General features: G+C 71.4%; 3 protein-coding genes across 3 annotated transcripts in view; 1 reads left to right on the top strand and 2 right to left on the bottom strand.

Moving 5' to 3' along the window:
- The window catches only part of TAFAZZIN (tafazzin, phospholipid-lysophospholipid transacylase), a 4,654-nt gene extending 228 nt beyond the window's left edge, over positions 1–4,426 (bottom strand). The window contains exons 1-8 of the mRNA XM_068924117.1: positions 4,171–4,426; positions 2,974–3,128; positions 2,737–2,865; positions 1,991–2,036; positions 1,827–1,912; positions 1,262–1,342; positions 779–820; positions 99–161 (exon numbers count right to left, since the gene is read on the bottom strand). Coding sequence (XP_068780218.1) covers positions 99–161; positions 779–820; positions 1,262–1,342; positions 1,827–1,912; positions 1,991–2,036; positions 2,737–2,865; positions 2,974–3,082 — 556 coding nt within the window. The 5' untranslated portion in view covers positions 3,083–3,128; positions 4,171–4,426. The remainder of the gene's footprint in view (positions 1–98; positions 162–778; positions 821–1,261; positions 1,343–1,826; positions 1,913–1,990; positions 2,037–2,736; positions 2,866–2,973; positions 3,129–4,170) is intronic.
- A 106-nt stretch (positions 4,427–4,532) lies between these two features.
- On the top strand, positions 4,533–7,658 carry DNASE1L1 (deoxyribonuclease 1 like 1). Its single transcript, XM_068924186.1, has 8 exons — positions 4,533–4,757; positions 5,673–5,761; positions 5,857–5,943; positions 6,035–6,147; positions 6,228–6,340; positions 6,433–6,590; positions 7,222–7,318; positions 7,433–7,658. Exons 1-8 carry the CDS (start codon positions 4,605–4,607, stop codon positions 7,562–7,564), a joined length of 942 nt encoding a protein of 313 aa, XP_068780287.1. The 5' UTR covers positions 4,533–4,604; the 3' UTR covers positions 7,565–7,658.
- TSR2 (TSR2 ribosome maturation factor) lies at positions 7,652–9,626 on the bottom strand. The gene is made up of 5 exons (XM_068924187.1): positions 9,513–9,626; positions 8,294–8,384; positions 8,092–8,183; positions 7,860–8,003; positions 7,652–7,781 (listed from the first exon to the last, which is right to left on the bottom strand). Exons 1-5 carry the CDS (start codon positions 9,576–9,578, stop codon positions 7,716–7,718), a joined length of 459 nt encoding a protein of 152 aa, XP_068780288.1. The 5' UTR covers positions 9,579–9,626; the 3' UTR covers positions 7,652–7,715.
- Positions 9,627–10,663: the final 1,037 nt, after the last annotated feature.

The raw sequence follows: 10,663 nt of genomic DNA, 5'->3' as shown, positions 1-10,663 counted from the left end.
CCACATCCTTTCATTATCCCCCCACGTCTCCCCTGCCCCCCATGTTCTCCACATCCCCCCACGTCCCCCCGTGTCCCCCCCCCCCCAGCCCCACTCACCCCCGTGCCACAGGGGCAGGATGACGGGGTCGAGGCGACACTCGGCCAGGAGGCGCCCGATGCCTGCGGAGAGGTGCGCAGGGGGGACTTGGGGGGCCAAGGGGGTGCTTGGGGGGCAGGAGGGGGGCCGAGAGGGTGCTTGGAGGACAGGGGGCTGAGAGGGCCCTTGGGGGGCAGCTAGGAGGCTGAGGGGGCATTTGGGGGACAGAAAGGGGCACTTGAGGGCAGAAAGGGGGCTGAGGGGGCACTTGGGGGGCAGAAAGGGGCACTTGGGGGCAGAAAGGGGGCCAAGGGGGTGCTTGGGGGACAGAAAGGGGCACTTGGGGGGCAGCTGGGGGCTGAGGGGGCACTTCGGGGGCAGAAAGGGGCACTTGGGGGGCAGCTGGGGGCTGAGGGGGCGCTTGGGGGTATTTGGGAGCAGAAAGGGGGGCAGGCGGGGGCAACGGGGGATTGAGGGGCAGTTAGGGGGGCTCTTCAGGGTTGGGGGGCTCTTGGGGGGCAGAAAGGGGCACCTGGGGGGCTGGGGGGCAGATGGGGGGTTGAGATGGGGCGCTCGCAGGGCCAAGGGGGGCAGCTGGGAGTTGGGAGGAAGCTGGGGGGACACTTGGGGGTTGGGGGCAGCTGGGGGGACACTTGGGGGGCAGCTGGGGGTCGGGGGCAGTTGGGGGTCGGGGTCTCACCCCACTTGAAGCGCACGAACTCCTGCCCCACGGTCACTTTGCCTGCAGGGATGGGGGGGGGGCGTGGGGAGGCTGCGGGGGCACCTCCAGCACCTCCCAGTACTCCCAGTCCCTCCCAGTACGCTTTGGGGGGGTGTGCACCCCATCTCCCGGTGCCCCCCAGTCCCTCGCAGCCCTCCCCAGTGCTCCCAGTCCTTCCCAGTTCCTCCCGGTACCCTTAGGGAGGATGTGCCTCCCATCCCCCAGTGTTCCCAGTCCCTCCCAGTATGGTCAGGGAAGACATATCCCTTATCTCCCAGTGCTCCCAGTATCCTCAGGGAAGACATGTCTGTCCCCCATCTCCCAGCACTCCCAGTCCCTCCTAGTATCCTCAGGGATGACATATCCCCCATCTCCCAGTCCCTCCCAGCACTCCCAGTCCCCTCAGGGAAGACATGCCCCCTGTCCCCCAGCGCTCCCAGTCCCTCCCAGTGCTCCCAGTACCTTCGGGGAAGACATGCACCCAGTCGCCCTGGTTGAGCTTCTCCAGGATGAAGTCCATCCCCCGCTGGTAGACGCCGTCCCCTGGGGTACCAAGCCAGGGCACTGGGACCTTCCCAGTACAGACTGGGACCGCCCCAGTACCAACTGGGAGCTACCGGCATGGACGAGGAGCCCTGCCTGGCCCTCCCCAGCTGCGCTGCCTTCGCCCCATTGTGCCCCAGTTGCTCCCAGTTGCCCCGCAGTAGCTCCCAGTGGCTCCCAACAGTCTCCAGCAGTCTCCCAGTGGCTCCCAGTTGCCCCCCAGCAGCCCCCAGTGGTCCCCAGTTGCCTCCTAGCAGCCCCCAGTGGCTCCCAACAGTCTCCAGCAGCCTCCCAGTGGCTCCCAGTTGCCCCCCAGCAGCCCCCAGTGGTCCCCAGTTGCCTCCTAGCAGCCCCCAGTGGCTTCCAGTTGCGCTCCAGCAGCCCCCAGTGGCTCCCAACAGTCTCCAGCAGCCTCCCAGTGGCTCCCAGTTGCCCCCCGGCAGCCCCCAGTGGTCCCCAGCAGCCCCCAGTTGCCCTCCAGCACCTCGGCACACGGGCACGCAGCGGCCCAGGCTGAAGAAGCGGGAGTGCAGCTCGCGGGTGAAGCAGATGTCGGCAGCCGTGGGGGTCCTGGGGGGGCGAAACGGGGTGAATTTGGGTGGAAACGGGGCTCCCCTCCTCCCCCAACCCCCCCCCCGCCCCACTCACCAGCGCATCTTGTGCAGGCTCCAGACATGCCGCAGCTTCAGTATCCCTACGGGGGGGTTACGGGGGCCCCAGAGACCCCCCAAAGCCCCCCAGGACCTCCCCAAAATGCCCCTAGGACCCCCAAGACCCCCCCAGCACCCACAACACCCCTTGGAAGGCCCCCAACACCCCCTCAAAGCACCCCTGGGACCCCCCAGAGCCCCCCCCCCAGGACTCTTCAAAGACCCCTAGGACCCACCAGGAGCCCCCCAAAGGGCCCCAGGGCCACCCTGGACCCACCAGGACCCCCCCAAGACCCTCCCCAAAGCCCCTCTGAGACCCCCAAAGCCTCCCTGGGACCCCACAGGGAACCCAGAGCACCCCTAGGACCCCCCCAAAGCCTCCAGAGCACCCCCAGCACCCCCAAGACCTCCCCAAAGCCCCCTAAGACTCCCCAGAGACCTCCCAAGATCTTCTCAAAGCTTCCAGGATCCCCCCAGAGACCCTCAGGACCCCCCCAGAGCACCTCCAGGACCACCCAAAAGCCCCCCAGGACCCCCCCAGAGCACTGTAGTGCCCCCCAGGACCCTCCAGAGACCCCCCAAGATGTTCTAGGACCCCCCAGAGCACCCCAACACCCCTCCAGGACCTCTCCAAAGCCCCCCAGGATGCCCCCAAAGCCCCCAGAGCATCTCCAGGACCTCCCTAAAGCCCCCAGAGCACCCCTAAGACCCGTTCCCCCCCCTCCCCCAGAGCCCCTCGCCTACCCCAGAGGTGGGGGTCGTCCATGCAGGAGCGGTGGTTGGCGAGGGTGAGCAGCGGGGTGGCGGGGCCGCGGCGCTCGAGCAGCTCGTGCAGCACCTCGACGTTGTGCACCCGCAGGCGGTTCAGGTACCCTGCAAAGGGGGGCCGGGCGGGGGGGGGGGAACTGAGCTTGGGGGGGGGCAGGGGCACCCCCCCACACACACCAGTCCCCCTCTGTGGGGGGGCCGCGGGGCACTCACGGGTCCAGACGCAGCTGTAGGTGCCCACGAGGCCGGTGACGAGGCGGCTGGCCAGGGCCCAGGGCAGCGGGGGGCCGGCGGGGAAGGGCCAGCTCACGGCCAACGGCATGGTGCCATCGCCGGGGGGGGGGGGGGGGGGGGACGCGCAGCGGCAGCTGGGGGGGCACGGGGCCCCGTCAGCACCCCCCCCCCGACCGGCTCCCTTTGCCCCACCAGGGAGCCCCCACGGATCCCCTTCGTCGCCTCCGTTTTGCCCCACGGACTTCCCCCGTGAGCCCCCGGGGGCCCATAGACCCCCCCCTCACCCCCCAGTTGCCCCGCAGACCTCCCCAATGAGCCCCCATGACCCCATAGATCCCCCCATATGCCCCCCAAACACCCATTGCCCCACAGACCCCCCCAATGAGCCCCTATGGCCCCACAGACCCCCCAATTGCCCCAGAGACCTCCCCAATCAGCTCCTATGGCCCCATAGGCCCCCCAATTGCCCCAGAGACCTCCCCAATCAGCTCCTATGGCCCCATAGGCCCCCCAATTGCCCCAGAGACACCCCCAATGAGATGCTATGGCCCCATAGACCCACCAATTGCCCCACAGACCCCCCAATGAGCCCCTATGGCCCCACAGACCCCCCCAATTGCCCCAGAGACCTCCCCAATCAGCTCCTCTGGCCCCATAGACCCCCCAATTGCCCCAGAGACCCCCCCAATGAGATGCTATGGCCCCATAGACCCACCAATTGCCCCAAAGACCCCCCTAATGAACCCCTATGGCCCCACAGACCCCCCCAATTGCCCCAGAGACCCCCCCAATGAGCCCCAATTGCCCTATAAGCCCCTTCACTGAGCTCTCATGGCCCCACAGGCTCCTCAATCGCCCCACAGACCCCCCATGAGTCCCCATGCGCCCCCCAATTGTCCCGCAGACCTCCCCCAATGAGCTCCCATGGCCCTATAGACCTGTCACGATCTCCCCTTTGCCCCCCAGGCCCCACCAAGGAGCCCCCCAGCGCCCCACAACCCCCCCATGAGCCCCACAGTCCCTATAGACCCCCTCCCAGGAGCTCCCACTAGCTCCCCGGTCCCTCAATGGCCCCACAAACCCCGCCGGTCCCCGCCCCCCCTCCCCCGTTGGCCCCACAGATTCCCCCCCCTTCCTTTGCTGCCCCTGCCGTAAAGCGCCTCCTCGTGCCCCCACCGCGTGTCGCAAACGCCGAGCCGCAGCCCCCCGCCGAGGCCGTCCGCCGTAAAGCGCGCCCACTCACGCACTGTCGCAAAGGCGCCCCTTCGCTGGGGTTTGGGGAGGGGTAGGTTGAGCGGAGGGTGGGAGGGGAGGTGCCGTCAAGCGCGCCGCGATGTCGCAAACCCGGGCTGGGAGGACCCGGGGCAGACGAGTGGCCGCATGGAAAGCGCCCTCCCCCCGCCCGCCGCGCGGGGGCTAGAGCGGCGTGATAGGCACGCGGGGGGGGGGTCAACCATAGAGTAGCCGGAAGTGCAGGCACAGCGCGCATCCGCCGCGCCGTCGGGGCAGGAAGGAGGGGGAGGGAGCTGCCCCATGGCCGGGGCGGGGGGAACCGAAAATAGCCCGGGCGGGGGGAGGGACGGAGCGGGGCGGGGGGCACCGCCGCCGCCATGGGGCCGGCCGTGGGGCGGGGGCTGCTGCTGCTGGCGGCGCTGCTGCTGCTGCTGGGGGGCGCCGCGGCCTTCCGCGTCGGCGCCTTCAACGCGCGGCGCTTGGGGAGCAGCAAGGCGGCGCGGGACGACGTGCGGGGGGCGCTGGGGCGGGTACGGGCCGGGGGAGGGGGCTGGGGAGGGCGGGCTATGGGGCAGGGGGGACAGGAGAGGGGGCTATGGGGTGGGAGGGGGCTGGGGAGGGCGGGCTATGGGGGAGGGGGGACAGGAGAGGGGGCTATGGGGTGGGAGGGGGCTGGGGAGGGCAGGTTATGGGGTGGGGGAGGGCTCTGGGGTGGGGGAGAGCAGGTTATGGGGCAGGGGAGGGCAGGTTATGGGGTGGGGGGACAGGAGAGGGGGCTGTGGGGTGGGGAAGGGCAGGTTATGGGGCAAGGGACAAGAGAGGGCTATGGGGTGGGAGGGGGCTGGGGAAGGCAGGCTATAGGGCAGGGGGACAGGAGAGGGGGCTGTGGGGTGGGAGGGGGCTGGGGAAGGCGGGCTATAGGGCAGGGGGACAGGAGAGGGGGCTGTGGGGTGGGAGGGGGCTGGGGAAGGCAGGCTATGGGGTGGGGGGGACAGGAGAGGGGGCTGTGGGGTGGGAGGGGGCTGGGGAAGGCAGGCTATGGGGTGGGGGGGACAGGAGAGGGGGCTGTGGGGTGGGAGGGGGCTGGGGAAGGCAGGCTATGGGGCAGGGGGACAGGAGAGGGGGAGTATGGGGTGGAAGGGGGCTGGGGAGGGCAGGTTATGGGGCAGGGGAGGGCTCTGGGGTGGGGGAGGGCAGGTTATGGGGTGGGGGGACAGGAGAGAGGGCTGTGGGGTGGGAGGGGGCTGGGGAAGGCAGGCTATGGGGCAGGGGGAACAGGAGAGGGGGGAGTATGGGGTGGGAAGGGGCATGGGGGCAGGAGGGGACAGGCTGTGGGGCTGGGGAGGGCAGGTTATGGGGCAGGAGAGAGGGGCTATGGGGCGGGGGGGGCTATAGGGACACCTGGGGGGCACTGATGACCCCTTCCCCCCCCCCCACCCCCCCAGATCATCGCGCGCTGCGACATCATGGTGCTGCAGGAGGTGGTGGACGCCAAGGGGCAGGTCATGCCTCTGCTCCTCGACGCCCTTGACAGGTGGGGCCCAGGCGTCCGGGGGGGGGCCCAGGCGTCCGGGGGGGGGGGGCGGCCAGGCGTCCGGGCCTCACCCCGCCACCGCCTCCCCCCTGCAGGGCCACCGGCCCCGGCACCTACCAAGCCCTGAGCAGCCCCCCCTTGGGCCGGGGGTCCTACCGCGAGCGCTACGTCTACTTCTACCGGTGAGCCCAGGCGTCCGGGGAGAGGGGGCCCAGGCGTCCGGGACCCGCTCCCACCGCTGCTGCCCTCCCCCCCCCCCCCAAACCGCCGCAGGCCGGGCCGGGCCCGGCTCCGGGACTGGTTCGTGTACGAGGACGCCCACCCGCAGCGCCCCGACGTCTTCGCCCGGGAGCCTTTCGTGACCCGCTTCGACCTGCCCAGCCCGGGTGAGCGGCACCTCGGACGCCGGGACCCCACCGGCCCGGACACCGGGGCCCCTTGACGCCTGCTCTTCCCCCTTCCGCAGCGCTGCCGGAGCTGGTGCTGGTGCCGCTGCACGCGGCGCCCGGGGCCGCCGAAGCCGAGATCGACGCCCTCCACGACGTCTACGAGCGGGTGCGGGAGCGCTGGGGGCAGCAGGTACGGCGGGGCCCCGGCGTCCGGGCGTCCCCACCCCTTCCCCCGCCGCGGGGGCCCCGGCGTCCGGGTGAGTCCCTCTTCCTCCCCGCCAGGACGTGCTCTTCCTCGGTGACTTCAACGCGGGCTGCGGCTACGTGGCCGGGAGCCGCTGGGACCGGATCCGGCTACGCCGCGACCCGCCGTTCCGCTGGCTGCTGGGGGACGAGACCGACAGCACCGTGCGGGGCTCCACGCGCTGCCCCTACGACCGGTGCGGCCCGGGAGGCGGCCGGGGGGTGATGTGGGGCAGCTGGGGGGCGATGTGGGGTGGCTGCGGGGCACCGGGGAGTGATGTGGGGCAATTATGGGGCGCCGGGGGGGCAGCAGCACCGTGCAGGGCTCCGTGCGCTGCCCCTACGACCGGTGCGGCCCAGCGGGTGCTGTGGGGCAGCTGTGGGGTGCCAGGGAGCAATGTGGGGTGGCTGTGGGGCAATGTGGGGCAGCTGCAGGGCGCCAGGGAGTGATGTGGGGCAATTATGGGGTGCCGGGGGGCGGCAGCACCATGCAGGGCTCCACGCGCTGCTCCTATGACCGGTGCGGCCCGGGGGGGGCGCTGTGGGGCAGCTGTGGGGTGCCAGGGAGCGATGTGGGGTGGCTGTGGGGCAATGTGGGGCAGCCGTGGGGTGCCAGAGAGTGATGTGGGGCAGCTGCAGGGCGCCAGGGAGCGATGTGGGGCAATTATGGGGCGCCGGGGAGGCAGCAGCACCGTGCGGGGCTCCATGCGCTGCCCCTACGACCGGTGCGGCCCGGGAGGCGGCCGGGGGGCGATGTGGGGCGGCCGTGGGGCGATGCGGGGCGCCGTGGGGCAGCCCCAGCCCTCACCCCGCCCTGCGCCGGCCCAGGGTGGTGGTGGCCGGCGAGCGCAGCCGAGGCCTGGTGGTGCCGGGCTCGGCTCGAGCCTTCAACTTCACCGCCCGCTTGGGGCTGACCGAGGAGCAGGTGAGCCGGACGCCGGGGCCCCCTGTCCGAAACGCCCCGGAAGGGCAGCAGGATGGGTTTTGGCGGGGGGGGAGAGACCCCCGGTGACGGTGGCCCCGGCGTCCCCGACGGCAGGCGCTGGCGGTGAGCGACCACTACCCCGTGGAGGTGGAGCTGGCGTTGGACGGAGCCTGGGGGGGGCCCCGGCGTCCCCCCCCGGCCCTGCTGCTGCTGGGCCTGGGGGGGGCCCTGCTGGGGCTGCCCTGAGCCCCCGGACGCCTGGGCCCTCGGTGAGGCAGCTACCCCCAAACACACCACTTTGAGGCTGTTTTCGGCGTTAAAAATAAAACAGGATTCGTGGAAGTTCCCCCCCGCCGCCAGGGTGGGGGGGGGTCTCCTTTATTGCCCCCCCCAACCCTCACTTCCGCCTCCGCTGCACCAGGGTCCAAGCGTCGGGGTCCGGCGGGGGGCCGCACTCCATCGCCTGGGGGGGGGGCAAAAGGGCCGTGAGGGGTGGTGTGGGGGGGGGAGGTCCCTCGTGTGTGTGTCCCCCCCCCCTTACCTCGGCGGTGTCCTCGGCGGTGGCAGTGGCCTCGACGGCGCGGAGGGGGGGGCCCGGGCGGCCCAGGCGGGCGACGGCGGCCCCCACGGCGGCCGCGTCGCCCCGGGCGGCCAGGGCGAAGAGGGTCAGGAGCTGGCGGCTGACCTGGGCGGGGAGCGAACGGGTTGAGGTGGCGGTGGCCCCCGTCGTGTCCCCCCCCCCCCCCCCAAACGCCGTGTCCCCGTCCCCCAACCTGCGCCAGGCTGCCGTCCTCCACGGCCGTGTCGAACTCGTTGTCCATCACCTCGGCCAGGAAATCCTCCACCTCCTCCGGCTCCAGGTCGGCTGCGGGATGGGGGGGGGAATTTGGGATCGGGGGGGGGGGTGTTAATGGGACGGGATGGGCCCAGGCATCCCCACCCGCCACCCTCGGGGCCCAGGCGTCCGGGGCTCACCGTTACGCTGGAAGAAGTCCTGCAGGGCGGCCGCCAGCCAGGCCGCTTTTTCGGCGCCCCGGGCGCCCCCGAAGCCGTTCTCCACCGCCACCTGCGGGGGGGGGGGGGAGAGGGAGGGATCCGCTTGGACGCCTGGGCCCCCCGGAAGCCTGGGCCCCCGTCCCCTCCCCCCACTGGGGGCGCCTGGGCCCCTTCCCCCCCGCCCCTGCCGCAGGGACAAGGGACACCCCCCCCCTCAGCCATGCGGGGTGCCCTGCTGCCCCCCCCCCCACATCCCCGCGGCAGGCACCTATAGGGCTCGTCTGCGCTGTGTGGGACGTATAGGGCAGCAGGCTCCCCTATAGGATCCCTGTGGCGATTCGCTGCCCTCTCCTCAGTGCCTATAGGAGACGCACGCCTGGGGAGCCCTATAGGGACTCAGCCACTGTGACTGGGTACCTATAGGAGACTCATGTCAGGGGAGCCCTATAGGGACTCACCCATCCTCCCCAGGTACCTATAGGAGACGCGTGCCAGGGGAGCCCTATAGGGACTCAGCCACTGTGACTGGGTACCTATAGGAGACTCATGTCAGGGGAGCCCTATAGGGACTTACCCATCCTCCCCAGGTACCTATAGGAGACGTGCACCAGGGGAGCCCTATAGGGACTCACACACACACACACACACACACACACAGGTACCTATAGGAGGCACGTGCCAGGGACATCTATAGGGACTCACACACACACACCCCCAGGTACCTATAGGAGACATGCACCAGGGGAGCCCTATAGGGACTCTAGCCCCCACTCTCAAGTATCTATAGGAGACACGCGCCAGGGGAGACCTATAGGGACTCTAGCCCCCACTCTCAAGTATCTATAGGACACACGGGCCAGGGGAGGCCTATAGGGACTCACACACACCCCCAGGTGCCTATAGGAGGCACGTGTCGGGAGCCCTATAGGGACTCTAGCCCCCACTCTCAAGTATCTATAGGACACACGGGCCAGGGGAGCCCTATAGGGACTCACACACACCCCCAGGTGCCTATAGGAGGCACGTGCCAGGGGCATCTATAGGGGGAGCCGGGCCCCTCCCGCGGGGCCTCTATAGGGAGGATGTATAGAAGCCGAAGCCCCCTCCTCCCCCCCGGTTGACCAGGGCCTGCAGGCTGCGGTCCGCGCGCGGAGGTCCCCCGCCGCCTATAGGGGCCGCCTATAGGCGCCGCCCTCACCTGCAGCGCGGCCCAGGCGCCGAGCACGGCCCGCACCCCCTCGGCGAAGAGCGCGGGCGCCGCCATGACAGCGGCGGGCAGGCCGCCTGCAGCCGAGCGCCGAGAGCTCGGCGGCGCCAGGCCCGCGCAGGCGCGCGCCGAGAGGGTCGATCGGGGCGGTGGCGGCGGCGGCGGCGGCGGCGGCGGCGGCGGCGGCGGCGGGGGGGGGGGCCGGGCCGAAGCGGGCAGCGCGGCGGCGGCAGCCGGGGGGAGGCGGGGGCAGCGCGGCCCCGTTGGCGGCGTTGCGCCCCGCCGCAGCCCCGCGGGGGAGGGAGGGAGGGAAGGAGGGAGGTCGCTCGCAGCGGGCCGCCTGCGGCCGCCATTTTGTCCGGCGAGGCCTTCGCGCCATCGCCCGCGGCGAGGCCCGGGAGGCGCCGCCTCGGCGGCAGGGAGCAGCGGGGCCGCGGCCGCTTTGGGGCCGCCCGGGAGGCGCAGGGCGGCGGCGTTTCCCCGCTCCCCCCTCCCCCCGCGCCCTTTCCCGCCCCCTTCCCGGTGCGGCGGCGGGAAAGGGCGGGGGGGGGGGGGCGGCAGATCGCGGCGTTGCCCCCCGCGCTTCACGGCGGCAAGATGGCGGCCTGAGGCGGGCGTGGGGCGGGGGGGAGGACTACAGCTCCCAGCAGCCCCCGCGCGCGCCCCCCTTCCCCCGCCGGAGCGCGCGGGGAGCCAGCGTCACGTGACCCCCGTGAGTGGGGGGGCGGGGTGAGGGGGCCGTGGGGGGCCATAGGGGCTGGAGGGGCCATAGGGGTGTGGGGCTGGGGGGGGGTTATAGGATCCGTAGGGCACCAGGGCCATAGGGGTGTGGGGCTGGAGGGGCCATAGGGGCAATAGGGGGGTGGGGCTGGAGCTGGAGCTGGAGAGGTTATAGGGGCCATAGGGCACCAGGGCCATAGGGGTGTGGGGCTGGAGGAGCCATAGGGGCTATAGGGTGCTGGGGCTATAGGGGTGTGGGGCTGGAGAGGTTATAGGGGCCATAGGGCACCAGGGCCATAGGGGTGTGGGGCTGGAGGAGCTATAGGGGCCATAGGGCTCTAGGAGCCATAGGGGTGTGGGGCTGGAGAGGTTATAGGGGCCATAGGGCACCAGGGCCATAGGGGTGTGGGTTTGGAAGAGCT

Source organism: Struthio camelus, chromosome 38, assembly GCF_040807025.1.
Source record: "Struthio camelus isolate bStrCam1 chromosome 38, bStrCam1.hap1, whole genome shotgun sequence".
Classification (NCBI taxonomy): domain Eukaryota; kingdom Metazoa; phylum Chordata; class Aves; order Struthioniformes; family Struthionidae; genus Struthio; species Struthio camelus.
The sequence above is the reverse complement of the archived record's forward strand: the minus strand, read 5'-3'. Positions and strand labels throughout refer to the sequence as shown.